At 45.3% G+C, this 17,245-nt stretch overlaps 1 protein-coding gene across 1 annotated transcript; it reads left to right on the top strand.

The window, feature by feature from the left end:
* The first annotated feature begins 7,647 nt into the window (after positions 1 to 7,647).
* On the top strand, positions 7,648 to 11,716 carry LOC148335889 (uncharacterized). The gene is made up of 3 exons (XM_088298983.1): positions 7,648 to 8,950; positions 9,129 to 10,037; positions 11,292 to 11,716. Exons 1-3 carry the CDS (start codon positions 7,858 to 7,860, stop codon positions 11,714 to 11,716), a joined length of 2,427 nt encoding a protein of 808 aa, XP_088155109.1. The 5' UTR covers positions 7,648 to 7,857.
* Positions 11,717 to 17,245: the final 5,529 nt, after the last annotated feature.

Below are 17,245 nucleotides of genomic sequence, written 5' to 3'. Positions count from 1 at the left end.
TCAACGCTGGGAAATCCAAAGAGCTGGTGGTGGATTTCTGCAAGCGTCTGCACTCTCCACCTGCACCAGTGAATATCCAGGGAACAGACGTTGAGAGGGTCTCAAATTACAAGTACCTGGGTGTTCATCTGAACAATAAACTGGACTGGAGCGACAACACAGACGCTCTCTATAGGAAGGGTCAGAGCAGACTCTTCCTACTAAGGAGGCTGAGGTCCTTCGGCATTTGGGGAACACTCCTCAGGAACTTCTATGACTCGGTGGTTTCATCAGTCATTTTCTATGGAGTGGTCTCCTGGGCAGGAGGCATCTCGGGCCGGGACAAAATGAGACTGGACAAACGAGTGAGGAGGGCCAGCTCTTTCCTGGGCTGCTCCCTGGACTCTGTGGACTCAGTGGGCGGCAGGAGGATGACGGCAAAACTGTCATCAATGCTGGACAACCCAGCCTACCCACTCAATGACACTCTTAGAACACTCCACAGCTCCTTCAGTGACAGACTCTTACACCCTCGCTGTACCAAAGAGAGATTTCGCCGCTCCTTCCTGCCGGCTGCTGTCAGACTTTTTAACAAGAACATTAGTTCAGGCCTACAAACGGGCGGGCATTAGTGCAATTGTGCAGTCCAAGGATGCAATATACACTACTACTGTACTTCCAGCCAACGGTGTACTTAAATATTGACCAATGATGTACTTTGTTTACCATCACAGTATTCTTATTACAGTACTTTTAGCACTGCAGTATTTCTACCATTGCAGTACGTTCACTATTACAGTACTTTTATCATTGCAGTATATTTTATCATTACAGTACTTTTATCATTGCAGTATTTCCTATCATTGCAGTACTTTTACTATTACAGTACTTTTATCATTGCGGTATATTTTATCATTGCAGTATATTTTACCATTACAGTACTTTTATCATTGCAGTATTTCCTATCATTGCAGTACTTTTTACCACTACAGTACTTTTATCATTGCAGTATTTTCTATCATTGTAGTACTTTTCTATCATTTCAGGACTCTTACCATTACAGTACTTTTATCATTGCAATATTTTTATCATTGCAGTATTTTCAATCATTCAGTAGTTTTTATCATTACAGCGTTTCCCCCTCTGTATAATGGACAGGCATTAGGAGTGTTTCCTTACACTTATATACGTTTATACTGTGTATATTTGCATGCTTTTTATGAATGTCTGCTGCTAATGTTATACATTAACGGCTATATTACGCCGCCAACTCTGTGTGATCTATATCTTTGCTGCTGTAACACCTCAAATTTCCCCATTGTGGGACAAATAAAGGACATCTTTATCTTTAAAATTCAGCATTGATCAATATTTAAGTACTGCATTGGATAGAGCACTGTAGTAATGTGTATTGCATCCTAGGACTGCACAATTGCACTAATACCCGCCCGTTTGTAGGCCTGACCTAATGTTCTTGTTAAAAAGTCTGACAGCAGCCGGCAGGAAGGACAGGCTAAATCTCTCCTTTGCACAGCGAGGGTGTGACAGTCTATCACTGAAGGAGCTGTGGAGTGTTCTAAGAGTGTCAATGAGTGGGTGGGCTGGGTTGTCCAGCATTGATGATAGTTTTGCCATGATCCTCCTGCCCTCCACTGAGTCCACAGAGTCCAGGGAGCAGCCCAGGACAGAGATGGCCCTCCTCACCAGTTTGTCCAGCCTCTTTTTGTCCCGGCCTGAGATGCCGGCTGCCCAGGAGACCACTCTATGGAAAATGACCGATGCAACCACCGGGTCATAGAAGTTCCTGTGGAGTGTCCCCTGAACCCCAAAGGACCTCAGCCTCCTGAGTAGGAAGAGTCTGCACTGACCCTTCCTCTAGAGCAGGCATCACCAAATGGCGGACCGCGGTCCGGATCCGGACCGACAGATGGTTCGGACCGGACCCATGACCAATCTGTGATGAATTTTTTTCGGGGCGCATTCGCAAACGTTGAGGCTGCAATTCTAGGAAAAGGCATCACTGATTTGAGCCAATCAAATCTTTTGTTTACGATCCACTGCCAATTGCGCAGCAGACTGGAAGAGAGTGCTGCTGACAGTATGCCTTGCTAAAAATTTAGCAATGTTGATGCGTGTTGTTTTAAATGAATGGACGGAGAAATTTTGTTTCGTTCTGGCTGCAGCACCAGTGTGCATCATAAGCTCCGAAACCGTCGTAAAATTGCAAAGCGCCACTACGAAACAAAGCACCGCCCTTTAATGCAAAAATATCCGCTGAAGTTTGAGGTGAGCGCAGGCAAAAACATCGAACTTCGAGTGCAGTATAACAGATTTTTAAATTTTCGTTTACAGCCCAGCGGCATGCAAACGAATGTTCACGTAAAGTATCATGGATTTTGGGGAAACATAAAAAAACATTCAGTGATGGGGAAGTTGTGAAGGAGTGCTTAAATGCGGTTGCACAAACATTATTTAAAGTAAAACACAAAGCCCAGATGTGTGAAATAATCTACCAAATGCCAATGGCCCTGACTCTGTTCCAACCCAGATTTAAGTCACTGGCAGGGCAGTCACAAACTCATTTTTCTCATTAAGAGAAGTTGAAAAAATATTCAAAAGAAAAGGTGGTGTCAAAGCTCATTTTGAATTAGTTTTTCATGAGGACAGCCATTTTTACTGATTGTGTACTGAACATGTTGACCTGTTTTACTTGGATAATTAGGCTTTCCGTTTTTTTTTTTTAGGCTGATAACTCTTTGATTTAAGAAAAATAAGGTAAAAGATGTTAACTCAATGCTTAGCACTTGATATATTTCTGCAGGAGATATTTTACTGTTTTTTCTGGAAGTGACACCCTTAAGTTCCCGGAGCCACATTTTCTTGAATGGGAAAAAAACACGTTATATTTGTTTGACTGGCAAAGGTTTTTAATGGGAACATTGCTAAATATTTAGCATATAAGTGCGCTCTGTTGAAAATGACTAAATATTGAAATTATATAAAAATTTCCCCATTGTGGGACTAATAAAGGACATCTTTATCTTTATCTTTCGGCTAAACATTAAGGGAAGTTGGACTTTGGTTCGGACCTTTTAATTGGAAGAAATTTTAGTCGTGGACCTCTGTGACTTTTAATTGAATACCTCTGCTGTAGAGAGTATCTGTATTGTTGCGCCAGTCCAGTTTATTGTTCAGATGTACGCCCAGGTACTTCTAAGTTGAGAATCTCTCAACGTCCGTGCCCTTGATATTCACTGGTGCAGGTGGAGAGTGCTGACGCTGATCCACCACCAACTCTTTGAATTTCCCAGCATTGATTTGGAGGTGGTTCTGTAGGCACCAGTCCACAAAACCTTGAGTAAGTTCTCTGTACTCCCGATCGTCTCCGTCAGTGATGAGGCCAACAATTGAATTTCTGCAGGTGACAGGTGGGAGTGTTGTAATGAGGTGAAGAAGGTGAACAGGAAGGGAGACAGAATAGTTCCCTGTGGCGCCCCCGTACTGCAAAGAAGCACGTCAGACACACAGTCCTGTGTTCTCACGTACTGAGGCCGGTTTGTGAGGTAGTTGTGGATCCATGTGATGAGGTGGTGGGCCACTCCTGGCTGGTCCAGCTTGTTTCCCAATAGGGTGGGCTGGACGGTGTTGAAAGCACTGGAGAAAACAAAGAACATGATCCTCACAGTGCTCCCCGCCTTCTCCAGGTGTGAGAGTGAAGTGCGGAGCAGGTAGATGATGGCATCATCCACACTGATGCCAGGCTGGTATGCAAACTGGAGTGGGTCCATTGAGAAGCTCACCAGGGGACGCAGATGGACGAGGACCAATCTCTCCAGGGTCTTCATCAGTTGAGACGTCCATGCCACTGGTCTGAATTTTTTTAGCTCCTTTGGATGGGCGTCTTTGGCACTGAAACCAGGCAGGTTGTTTTCCACAACTGGCGGACTCTGCCGAGCTTCAGGCTCATTTTGAACATGTGCTGGACAATTCCACACAGCTGGTCTGCGCAGGATTTGAGGAGCTTGGAGCAAATGCTATCTGGTAACGCTGCCTTACTCGCCTTCATCTTCCTCTGCTGGTTCTTCACCTGAGATGTTGTGAGGAACAAGGTTGAGCTGGAGGAAGTGGTGATTGTCTGATATTGCTGGGACCTGAAGAATGTGGGGGGAGAGGGTGTCATTCGCAGCAGGAGGGATTGGTAGGGCTGAAACAGAACTAAGCAGGGGCAGGCATCTGACGAACCTATTGAAAAATAGGTTCAACTCATTTGCCCACTGAAGGTTCCCCCGTCTGAGTCTTAGGTTGTCTGTAGCCTTTGATGGTTTTCAGGCTTCTCCAGACATCCCTGGCATTGTTCTTCTGCAGCTGTTCCTCCATCCTCATCCTGTAGGACTTTTTCTCCTCTCTGATCCTCCTTCTCAGTTGGCGCTGCACTCTCTTAAGCTCCTCCTTGTTGCCCGACACAAAAGACCCATCAGGAGAGCTTTACTGTCCGGTGTTATCCAGGGTTTATTGTTGGAGGAACATATTACAGTCCTGGTGGATATGGTGTTCTCCATGCAGAAATTAATATAGTCTGGAACGGTGTCTGTTAGACCATTAATGTCCTCCCTGTGGGCTTCGCTGACCACTTCCCACACAGTTGTGTTGAAACAGTCCTCAAAGACCTCCTTGTCCTCTCCAGACCATCTCTGAACTGTGCGTGTCACTCCTGACTACCTGCGGACCAAAGGTTTGTACACAGCCAGGAGAGCCACCAAGTTGTGATCTGCTTTGCCCAGCGGAGGGAGGGACAGTTATGTGTACGCTTTCTTGGTGTTTGCACAGAAAAGGTCCAATATTTTATTGTCTCTGGTGTGCCAGGTGACATATTACAAGAAAAATAATAATGACCTACTGGGTGCTGGTGGAAATTGGACTACTGTTGGTCAAAGAAGGAGAGGAGGAAGGTGTGTTTGTAGCGAGAAAGAGAAGAGGAACACAAAGGGTCTAGGACTGAGAGGAGGGTCTTTGATTGTTGGAAGTATGACGGGGAAAGGTACAGAGCTAGTTGACATGATGCAGAGGAGAAAAGTGGACATACTGTGTATTCAGAAGACCTGGTGGAAAGCGAGCAAAGCTAGAAGTTTAGGAGCAGGGTTCAAGTTGTTCTATCATGGTGTAAATCGGAAGATAAATGGAGTAAGAGTTATTGTGAAACAGGACTTTATTAGGAACGTTCTGGAAGTAAAAAGAGTGTCTGATAGAGTGATGAGCCTGAAGCTTGTAATCAATGTTGTTAGTGGGTATGCGCCACAGGTAGGATGTGAGCTGAAGGAAAAGAACTTTCGGTGAGACCTTGATGAAATGATGCAGAACATTCCTACAAGTGAGAGTGGACATTGGTGCAGACTTTAATGGACATGGTGCAGGAAACAGGGGTGATGAGGAGGTGATCGGCAGGTTTGGCATCCAGGCGAGAAGTGGCGGTAGGAGTACACAGGTAGTCTACATCTTGTGTAGGCGGTGTAATCTGAAGGAGATCAATGAATGCAAAGTAGTGGTAGGTGAGTGTGTAGAAGACAGTATAGGATGTTAGTGTGTAGGATTACTTTGGTGGTGAGAATGACAAAGAAGGTGTTGGAATTTATCTTGATATCAATGTTAGAATTTAACTTTAACCCAATGTAAACTCAAATAAGTAATCTGACTCCAATTTGCGACCTTACCCAACTCTCACTCATCCAACAATATGCGCGCTCGTTCTGCAATAGAAAGGTATCAGGAAGCCGGCATTTTCACGCACAAAGTGGATTTATTCCCAATACAGATTTTCTACATGGCACCTGGGTCTCGGGTCCCTCTCAATACAACTCTACACCTCTCTTGCCACCAGCGAATGTGTTCTACCTCCGAGTTGCCCAGTAATGATTCATACTATACAACATGCAAATGGCACAGACAAAGGCATCCTGGCATGATTCTATTGGCTATGTGTATTGCAGTTAACTTTAGCTCGCTCTCATTGGTCTTTCTCCTCCCGCCGAATCCCGTGGCTCCTCCTGCGTGCGATCCCCCGATGGCCGCTCCTTCCCGTAGTCATCTCGTCTCGCTCAGCACCTTCTGCTTCTAAAACATTCCATTCTTGCACAACCCCCGCAACCAGTTTCGCTTCACCAGTCACACTCTCAGCATTTTACAATATCACATTTTCATACATTGGATGCACCAACATCTAATGAACTATGTTAAGCTCAAACTCTTATATTCCTTTAATAGTCAAATGTATGAAATCCTTTAAGTGCAACTGAAGTTTAGACCATGCTAATGACCAGACCCTCAGGATTGGAATGCAGGAAGATTGGATCACAGCTGCACCACAGGAGGTGTGAACGAGACCCCTCTGAAACAATGGACTTCCATGCCGGGATCACAAAAGTGGCTCCTAGCAGTCTACTCTTTGTTCAGTTTTAAATTGACTGCCATTTACATTATCCTTTAAAGGCAAAGGCAGAGCAGAGGACGAAATGGTGGAAGTTGAAAAGGGAAGAATGTTGTATGACTTTCTGGAAGGTGTTGAGACGGGCTCTTGATGGTCACGAGGTGCTTCTCGATGACTGGATAATTACAGCAAATGTGATCAGAGTGACAGGTAGGAAAGTCCTTGGTGCGTCATCTGAAAGGAAAGGAGATAATGAGACTTGGTGGTGGAATGAGGAGGTGCGGAAATGGATCCAGAGAAAGAGGTTAGCTAAGAAGAAATGGTACGGTGAGAGGACTGAAGAAAGTAGACAGGAGTACAGGGACATGCAGCAGAAGGCAAAAGTAGAAGTGGCGAAAGCCAAACAAGGGGCTTACGATGACTTGTATGCGAGGTTGGACAGTAAGGAGGAAGAGACCGATCTACACAGGTTGGCAAGGCAGAGAGACAGAGATGGAAAGGACGTGCAGCAGGTTAGGGTAATAAAGGATAGGGATGGAAGTGTGTTGACAGATGCCAGTAGTGTGATTAGGAGATGGAAAGAACACTTTGAAGAGTTGATGAATGAGGAAAAGGAAAGAATGAAGAGGTGACTGGTGTGGACCAAGAAGTAGCAAAGATCAGTTAGGATGAAGTGAGAAGGGCATTGAAGAGTGGAAAGGCACTCGGCCTTGACGACATACCCGTGGAGTTATGGAAGTGTCTAGGAGAGGTAGTAGTAGAATTTATGACTGGGTTGATCAACAGGATCTTAGATAGTGAGAAGATACCTGAGGACTGGAGGAGAAGTGCGCTGGTGACCATTTTTAAGAACAAGGGAGATGTGCAGAGTTGTGGCAACTTCAGAGAAATAAAGCTGATGAGCCACACAATGGAGCTGTGGGAAAGAGTAGTGGAATCTAGACTGAGGGCAGAGGTAAACATCTGTGAGCAGCACTATGGCTTTATGCCAAAAAAGAGTACAACAGATGCAATATTTGCTTTGACGATGTTGATAGAGAAGTGCAGAGAAGGTCAGAAGGGGCTGCATTCTCCATTTCCGGTTCCGGCGCCGCGCGAGTGGCTGCCTGTTTACAGCAGCGTGGCTCACTATTGAGCCTTTTTCGTGTGTTTTTTCCCTTTACCCTTTTTTATTTTATTTTTACCTCACCTCAGCAATGGACATCCAACTTGCGGTGGTTTTACTACTGTTGGGGGCTGTTTTTTGCGCGATCGTGTCCGGAGACGAAACTCGGAGCTACGGATCGATCGTGTACACAAGAGATCAGCTGTTAGCACTCCGTGCTAACCCCGCGTGGGCTCCCGGAGCGAGACCCGATATTCCCCGCGAGCTGAGGAGGAAGAGACGGGGATGTCGTGCGGGGGCTAAACGCCAGGCAAGGAGGAGACGATATCACCCCGTCCTCCCGTCCGTTATTATGGGGAATGTTCGATCCCTCTCCAACAAAATGGACGAGCTAACAGCGCTAACCCGGCACGAGAGGATTGTCCGGGAGGCTAGCTTGCTGGTGTTCACGGAGTCGTGGCTAACAGAGCTAACGCCGGACGCCGTCGTGGAATTGGACGGCTTCCAAATACTACGCGCGGACAGGACACTGGAGAGCGGTAAGAGAAAAGGGGGAGGGCTGGCTGTGTTTGTTAATGATAGATGGTGTAACCCTGGGCATATAACTGTTAAGGATCAACTTTGCAGTCGGGACATTGAGATGATAGCTGTTAGCATGCGTCCGGTCTATTTACCGCGAGAGTTCAGTCATGTGATCGCGGTAGCGGCGTACGTGCCTCCCTCTGCTAACGGTGAGACAGCCTGTGATGTACTGAATGCAGCTGTGAGCAGGCTACAAACACAGCACCCAAATGCCTTGTTCCTTATCTCTGGTGACTTCAATCATGCTTCTCCTTCCTCCTCTCTGCCTTCATTCACACAATATGTAACATGCCAAACCAGAGACAATAAAATATTGGACCTCTTCTATGCCAACACCAAGGAGGCGTACACGTCACTGCCCCTCCCCCCGCTGGGCAAAGCTGACCACAACTTGGTTGCTCTCCTGCCTGTGTACAAACCTCTCGTCCGCAGGCAGCCAGCTGTGACACGCACAGTTCAGCGATGGTCCGGAGAAGCCGAGGAGGCCTTGAAGGACTGTTTCAACACAACTGTGTGGGAGGTATTCAGCGAAGCTCACGGTGAGGACATTAATGGTCTAACAGACACAGTTACAGACTATATTAACTTCTGCATGGAGAACACCATTCCCACCAGGACTGTAAGATGTTTCTCCAACAACAAACCCTGGATCACACCGGACATTAAAGCTCTCCTGAAGGAGAAAAAGAGGGCTTTTGTTTCAGGCGACAAGGACGAGCTGAAGAGAGTGCAGCGTCAGCTGAGAAGGAGGATCCGAGAGGGGAAAAAGTCCTACAGGATGCGGATGGAAGAACAACTGCAGCGGAACAATGCCAGGGATGTCTGGAGGGGCCTGAAGACCATCTCAGGCCACGGACAAGCAGGTAAGACCCAGAAGGGGGGGGGGGCTTCAGTGGGCAAATGAGTTGAACCTATTTTTCAATAGGTTTGATCAAATGTCTGACCCCGCTCAAGCTTCCCTGATGCAGCCCCCACCCACCCCTCCTGCCACTGCGAACAAGACCCTCTCTCCCCCTCTCTCGCCCCTCTCTCTCTCCACAGGCTCCAGTTCCCAGCCTCATCAGACAACCACCACTTCCTCCTGCTCAGCCTTGTTCCTCACAACATCTCAGGTGAAGAACCAGCTGAGGAAGATGAAGGCGAGGAAGGCGGCAGGCCCAGATGGGATCAGCTCCCAGCTCCTCAAATCCTGCGCAGACCAGCTGTGTGGAATCGTCCAGCACATGTTCAACCTGAGCTTGAAGCTGGGCAGAGTCCCCCAGCTGTGGAAAACATCCTGCCTGGTTCCGGTTCCAAAGACACCCCATCCGAAGGAGCTCAACAACTTCAGACCAGTGGCGCTGACGTCTCATCTGATGAAGACCCTGGAGAGACTGGTCCTCGTCCATCTGCGCCCCCTGGTCAGCTCCTCAATGGACCCACTCCAGTTTGCATACCAGCCTGGCATCAGTGTGGATGATGCCATCATCTACCTGCTCCACACTTCACTCTTCCACCTGGAGAAGGCGGGGGGCACGGTGAGGATCATGTTCTTTGATTTCTCAAGTGCTTTCAACACCATCCAGCCCGCCTTATTGGGAGACAAGCTGGAGCAGGCGGGAGTGGCCCACCACCTCATCACATGGATTCACAACTACCTCACAAACCGGCCACAGTACGTGAGAACACAGGACTGTGTGTCTGACGTGCTCCTCTGCAGCACGGGAGCGCCGCAGGGAACTGTGCTGGCTCCCTTCCTGTTCACCCTCTACACCTCGGACTACAAATACAATTCCACAACCTGTCACCTGCAGAAGTTCTCTGATGACTCTGCGATTGTCGGCCTCATCACTGACGATGACGATCGGGAGTACAGAGGGGTTACGCAGGGGTTCGTGGACTGGTGTCAGCAGAACCGCCTCCAAATCAACGCTGGGAAATCCAAAGAGCTGGTGGTGGATTTCCGCAAGCGTCTGCACTCTCCACCTGCACCAGTGAATATCCAGGGAACAGACGTTGAGAGGGTCTCAACTTACAAGTACCTGGGTGTTCATCTGAACAATAAACTGGACTGGAGCGACAACACAGACGCTCTCTATAGGAAGGGTCAGAGCAGACTCTTCCTACTCAGGCGGCTGAGGTCCTTTGGCGTTCGGGGAACACTCCTCAGGAACTTCTATGACTCGGTGGTTTCATCAGTCATCTTCTATGGAGTGGTCTCCTGGGCAGGAGGCATCTCGGGCCGAGACAAAAAGAGACTGGACAAACTGGTGAGGAGGGCCAGCTCTGTCCTGGGCTGCTCCCTGGACTCTGTGGACTCAGTGGGGGGCAGAAGGATGACGGCAAAACTGTCATCAATGCTGGACAAACCAGCCCACCCATTCAATGACACTCTGAGAACACTTTACAGCTCCTTCAGTGACAGACTTTTACACCCTCGCTGTACCAAAGAGAGATTTCGCCGCTCCTTCCTGCCAACTGCTGTCAGACTTTTTAACAAGAACATTGGGTCAGGCCTACAAACGGGAGGGCATTAGTGCAATTGTGCAGTCCTAGGATGCAATATTAACTACTACTGTACTTTCAGCCAAGGGTGTACTTAAATATTGACCAATGATGTATTTTGTTTACCATTACAGTATTCTTATTACAATACTTCTATCACTGTAGTATTTCTACCACTGCAGGATGTTCACTATTACAGTACTTTTATCATTGCAGTATTTTTCTATCATTGCGGTACTTTTACTATTACAGTACTTTTACCATTGCAGTACTTTTACCATTGCAGTACTCTCATCATTGCAGTATTTTTCTATCGTTGCAGTACTTTTACTATTACAGTACTTTTACCATTGCAGTATTTTCTATCATGCAGTACTTTTCTATCATTTCAGCACTCTTACCATTACAGTACTTTTATCATCGCAATATTTTTATGATTGCAGTATTTTCAATCATTCAGTAGTTTTTATCATTACAGCGTTTCCCCCTCCGTATAATGGACAAACATTATGAGTGTTTCCTTACACTTAGATACGTTTATACTGTGTATATTTGCATGCTTTTTCTGAATGTCTGCTGCTAATGTTATACATTAACGGCTACATTACGCCGCCGACTCTGTGTGATCTATATCTTTGCTGCTGTAACACCTCAAATTTCCCCATTGTGGGACTAATAAAGGACATCTTATCTTATCTTTATCTTATTGTGTCTTTGTAGAGCTGGAGAAAGCTTATGACAGGGTGCCCAGAGAGGAACTGCGGTTATGTATAATGAAGTCTCGAGGAGCAGAGAAGTATGTTCAAGTGGTGCAGGACATGTATGAGGACTGTAAGACTGTGGTGAGCTGTGCTGTAGGTGTGACGGACGAGTTCAAGGTGGCGGTGGGTCTACATCAGGAATCAGCTCTGAGTCCCTTCTTGTTCTCACTGGTAATGGACAGGATGAAAGACGAGGTTAGACAGGAATCTCCATGGACTATGATGTTTGCAGATGACATTGTGATCTGTAATGAGAGCAGGGACCAGGTGGAGGAGAAGCTGGAGGCATGGAGGATTGCCCTGTGTGTAAATGAGAAGGACCCAAGTGGAAGTGTGTGCTTACAGGGAGAAGAGACCAAGAATGTGGAGGAGTTTAAGTATTGAGGGTCTTCAGTCCAGAGCAATGGATAGTGTGGAAAAGAAGTGAAGAAGCTTGTGCAGGCAGGCTGTAACAGGTGGAGAAAAGTGTTAGGTGTGATGTGCGATAGAAGAGTTTCAGCTAAATTTGAAGGAAAGATTTATAGAACTGTGGCGAGACCAGCAATGTTGTCTGGTCGGGAGACTGTGCCACTGAGAAAAAGACACGAGGCAGAGATGAAGATGCTGAGGTTCTCTTTGTGAGTGACCAAGATTGATAGGATCAGGAATTTGTTCATCAGCGGGACAGCACACGTTAGAGGGTTAGGCTAGACTGAGATGGTTTGGACATGTCCAAAGAAGAGATTGTGAGTATATTGGCAGAAGCATGCTGAGTTTCCAAGTGCCAGGCTAGAGGCCTAGAGGAAGACCAAAAAAGGAGGTTTTTGGATGTAGTTAAGGAGGACATAAAAGTAGTTAGAGTGAGAGCAGAGGATGCACAGGACAGGGTTAGATGGAGGCAACTGATTTGTTGTGGCAACCCCTGAAGGTAAAGCTGAAAGGAAAAGTTCTGTTGTTATCGATAAACATGGCTATTGTTTTAGGAATGTAGCGTGTGTGATGCACACTTTAGACAATTTGGCAGTCAGTAATTTGATCCCCTGCCCAGTAAGCTAAATCCCATTGCGTTGGAAAAGATGAGCACAAATGCTTCTCAGCCATCTTGGCCGCGGCTTTATCTGGTTGAAGCACTCATCCCCATGACGGACTGTAGGCAGAGCTCCTCTCAAAAACACCTCCACCTTCAGAGATTGCATTTTTTGGAGGTCAATAAAGTCTTGCTTCAGTATCTCTGACTATTTATTAAACACGTCAAATGCTCCTGTGTGAATTCTAACTGGTCTAACAGTCGAATGTTCAGCAGTGATCATCTGGACCTTTTCCGAAATATCAGAAACCATGTCAATAGCAAAACACAGAACCTTTGTATTTTTCTGCTGCATAGTTGTTTGAAGCCAAATAAGACTTCATCGTCTGTTATGTGTTTGTGGCCCTGTAGCTGATCTCATTTGCTGAGAGGGTCCACTTTTATACCTTTCACTGGTGTTATGATCCACCAAAGCTTGTTGGTCAGATGACAGTAGGGTAAACCTGTTTTTTAGTTCAATGCCCATGTTTTGTTTTTGTTGTCCATAAAATTGTTTCTTTCTTCTTGCCGGTGTCATAGTGCAAGACTAATTTCTTGGTGTTGATGCGACCTCTTGCATGAGAACAATGTGTTCGCAGTCAGGTCCAGCTGTTTGGCGAAAACTCTTCACTTTGGGATTTGTTCCCAGCAAATTCCACTGAGGGCTGGTGGATGGAGCTAGCTGTCTGTTCACACGCTTGTGTCCACTGTTTGGAGACACTGGTAGCGTCATCTCATTGCCTGATTTTTCATTCACCTCCACAAACACTTTGAGGCGATGCATTTTTGCCTCCAGCACTGCCATCTTCTGAAGGAGTTTGTGGTAGTCTGCTGTGGAGATGGTAGACATGTTGAGGGGCTGTGTGAAGAAGAAATTGAGAGCCGAAATAAGCATTTTAAGTTGCGTTCAATATAAGCTAAGGTATTATGTTAAATAAATCCAGCCATCTCAACAGTGCAGTCCGAGCTCATCTGTGAATTTGCCTTGTGTGAGTACAAGCGTGGAGGAGGGTACAACATAACGAAGTGTAAAAAGCATTTAAAATGCATGTTCCATGTTTATTTTGTTTCATTATTTGAGAGAAAACTATTCAGTTTGCTTTTGTGTAAAATTTTTAGATTTGATGTGACACTGTCAACCGTCCACAATGATAGGGTGACAAATGACTTCCATACGCCTCGACATTTTGTGAATTTAATTTGAGTTTATTGTGTTGCTTACAATATTGACAGTACAAATGACCATCACTGCCTCATGAGCGCCACAATAGAGCAGGTATGGAAATAACAAAAAAAATGTCAATGGTTAAATTTAGCTATTGTGGCTTTTACTATTTTATTGTGGCTCAATTAAACCCCCTCTACATCAAAGGCGAGTGTGTTGAGAGAGTGCTCTCATTCAAGTTAATGGGAGTAAGGATCTCCACTGACCTCTCCTGGACACACAACACCACAGCAGTGATAAAGAAGGTCCAGCAGCATCTAGACTTCCTGGGGGTCCTCAGGAAAGACAACCTGGACTGGAAGCTGCTGCTTCCCTTCTACCACTCGTCCATTGAGAGCCTGCTGACTTACTATTATTGGATGCCCTCTCACCTCACTGCCGGATATCTACACCACCTGGTGCCTCAGCAGAACTCACAAGATCATTAAGGGCAATACTTACCCAAACTCACAACTCTTTGACCTGTTGCCCTCTGGCAGGTGCTACAGGTGCGTCAAAACAGGGACTAACAGACAGAAAAACACTTTCTTCTCTACAGCCATCTCCATGCTGACCTCTTGCACACAATATCCTATGCCATCACCATCATTGTAGAGCAGGCATCACCAAATGGCAGACCGCAACAGATGGTTCGGACCGGACCCAAGAACAATCTATGATGAATTTTTTTCAGGGCGCATTCACAAACGTTGACGCTGCAATTCTAGTTAATACGGAAATGGCGTCACTGATTTGAGCCAATCAAATCTTTTGTTTACGATCCATTGCCAATTGCGCAGCAGACCGGAAGAGAGTGCTGCTGACAGTATGTCTTGCTAAAAAGTTAGCAAGGTCGATGCGTATTGTTTTAAATTGATGGACGGCGAACTTTAGTTTCATTCTGGCTGCAGCCGATTCAAAACCAGTGTGCATCATATGTTCCGAAACCGTCGCAACATTGCGAAGCGCCACTACGAAACAAAGCACCGCCCTTTTGTGCAAAGTTATCCGCTGAAGTTTGAGGTGAGCGCACGTAAAAACATTGGACTTCGAGTGCAGTATAACAGAGATTTACATTTTCGTTTACAACCCAGTGGCATGCAAACGAATGTTCACTAGAAGTATCATGGATTTTAGGGAAACATAAAAAAACATTCAGTGATGGGGAAGTTGTGAAGGAGTGCTTAAATGCGGTTGCACAAACCTTATTTATAAAAGAAAACACAAAGCCCAGATGTGTGAAATAATCTACCAAATCCCAATGGCCCTGACTCCGTTCCAACCCAGATTTAAGTCTCTTGCAGGGCTGTCACAAACTCATTTTTTTCATTAAGAGAAGTTAACAAATATTCAAAAGAAAAGGTGGTGTCAAAGCTCATTTCAAATTAGTTTTTCATGAGGACAGCCATTTTTATTGATTGTGTACTGAACATGTTGACCTGTTTTACTTGGATAATTAGGCTTTCCGTTGTTTTTTAGGCTGATAACTCTTTGATTTAAGAAAAAAAGGTAAAAGATGTTAACTCAATGCTTAGCACTTGATATATTTCTGCAGGAGATATTTTATTGTTTTTTTCTGGAAGTGGCACCCTTACGTTCCTGGAGCCACATCTTCTTAAATGTCAAATAAACGCCTTATATTTGTTTGACTAGCAAAGGTTTTTAATGGGAACATTGCTAAATATATAGTATATAAGTGCGCTCTGTTGAAAATGACTCAATATCGAAACTATATAAAAATGTGAACATAGGCCTGACATTAAGGGAAGTTGGACTCTGGTTCGGACCTTTTAATTGGAAGAAATTTCAGTCACTTTTAATTGAATACCTCTGTTGTAGAGTGTGCAATACGGGCAATATGTTTCACCTGCAACATAATCAGAATCAGAATGCCCTTTATTGTCATTCAATCAAATCTTATTTATATAGCACTTTTCATACATAAAATGCAGCTCAAAGTGCTGTTCAATAAAAACATCCAAATTACAACAAAAAACTAAAACCCATTCCACCCACCCAACATAAACACAAGACACATCCACATACACGCCTGAACTTGCATACACAAAGAACACTCGCATTCACACAACCTAATAAACTGTCTTAGTAGAAAGACAGAAAGACATGGCAAGGCACAGAGAAACCATATGAGAAAATGTACCCAGTATAGGTCATCCGCGCTGAGAGGGATGACAGCCCACGGCCACAGGGAGCTCCGCCATCACACAGACCCCCGGCCCAGACTGACCGGGGTAGACCCTACACATAGTGCAGAGGGCCCTGGTCCGCCGGGCCTCAGGAGCCTCTGGGATTAAGCCCCCTGTGAGAAGGCCAGCCACACCTCCCAGCGCGGAGGCCCCCCTTGAGGAAACACTGGAGCTAAAACATATAAAAGAAAATGATAATGCTAAAAGAAAAAGAAGCTAAAAATTAAAAGACAATAATATAAAACGACGGAGCTAAAACATATAAGAAAAATTATGATACTAAAAGACAAAGAAGCTAAAAATTAAAAACAATGATTGTAGATAAAATGACAGTCCTGAATTAAAAGACTAAGATAAATCATTTAAAAGCCAAACTAAAAAGATGAGTCTTGAGCCTCCTTTTAAAAATATCAACAGTCTCTGCGGACCTGATGTCCTCCGGCAGGCCATTCCATAGACGAGGACCAGAATGGCTGAATGCAGCCTCACCATGTGTTCCAGTCCCCACCCTAGGAATAATTAACAGGCCGGTGCCAGAGGACCTCAGGGTCCGCGAGGGTTGATACGAGAAAAGAAGGTCAGATAAATAAGATGGCCCAAGACCGTTAAGACATTTAAAAACTAATAGAAGCACCTTAAAATCAATCCTGAAACACACAGGGAGCCAATGCAGCAATTTTAAAACTGGTGTAATATGTGCCCGCCCTCTGGTCCTCGTCAGCACCCGTGCGGCTGAATTCTGAAGTAGTTGTATACTGGAAATACTCTTTTTTTTTTGGGAAGACCAGAGAGCAGGGCATTACAATAATCTAGGCGGCAGAAAATAAAAGCATGCATCAGCACCTCCGTGTTCGTCTGAGAGAGAAACGGGCGGACTCTGGCTATATTCTTAAGGTGATAAAAACCAATCTTGGTTACATTTTTAATATGAGGAATTAAATTTAGCTCAGAGTCAAAAATGATGCCCAGGTTCTTCACAAATGTGATGATTTATAATCTTGTAGTTTTGGTAAAAGTTTTTCTCTCTGACCTTCAGGACCGATAACTAAAACCTCTGTTTTGTCCTGATTGAGCTGTAGGCAATTCGCTGCCATCCATGACTTAGTATCTAAAATGCAATTTAAAAGGGTATCGATAGGCTTTGTGTCATCCGGAGACACGGCAATATACAGCTGTGTATCATCAGCGTAGCTGTGGAAGCTGATGCTGTGTCGCCTAATGACATCCCCAAGAGGAAGCATGTACAGATTAAAAAGTATTGGGCCTAAAATTTAACCTTGGGGAACCCTACATTTAATTTCATGGGTTTTGGAGGAACAGGTATCCATACTTCCAAAGAAACGTTGTCTGTGAGATAGAAATAAAACCCACTGGGTTTTTAAGTCTATTTAATAAATTGTGGTGATTTACTGTGTCAAAAGCGGCACTTAAATCCAGTAGCACGAAAACTGTGAGTT

The sequence above is a fragment of the Idiotropiscis lumnitzeri genome, chromosome 6, assembly GCF_059441095.1.
Source record: "Idiotropiscis lumnitzeri isolate Australia: NSW breed Sydney's pygmy pipehorse chromosome 6, RoL_Ilum_1.0, whole genome shotgun sequence".
NCBI lineage: Eukaryota > Metazoa > Chordata > Actinopteri > Syngnathiformes > Syngnathidae > Idiotropiscis > Idiotropiscis lumnitzeri.
The sequence above is the reverse complement of the archived record's forward strand: the minus strand, read 5'-3'. Positions and strand labels throughout refer to the sequence as shown.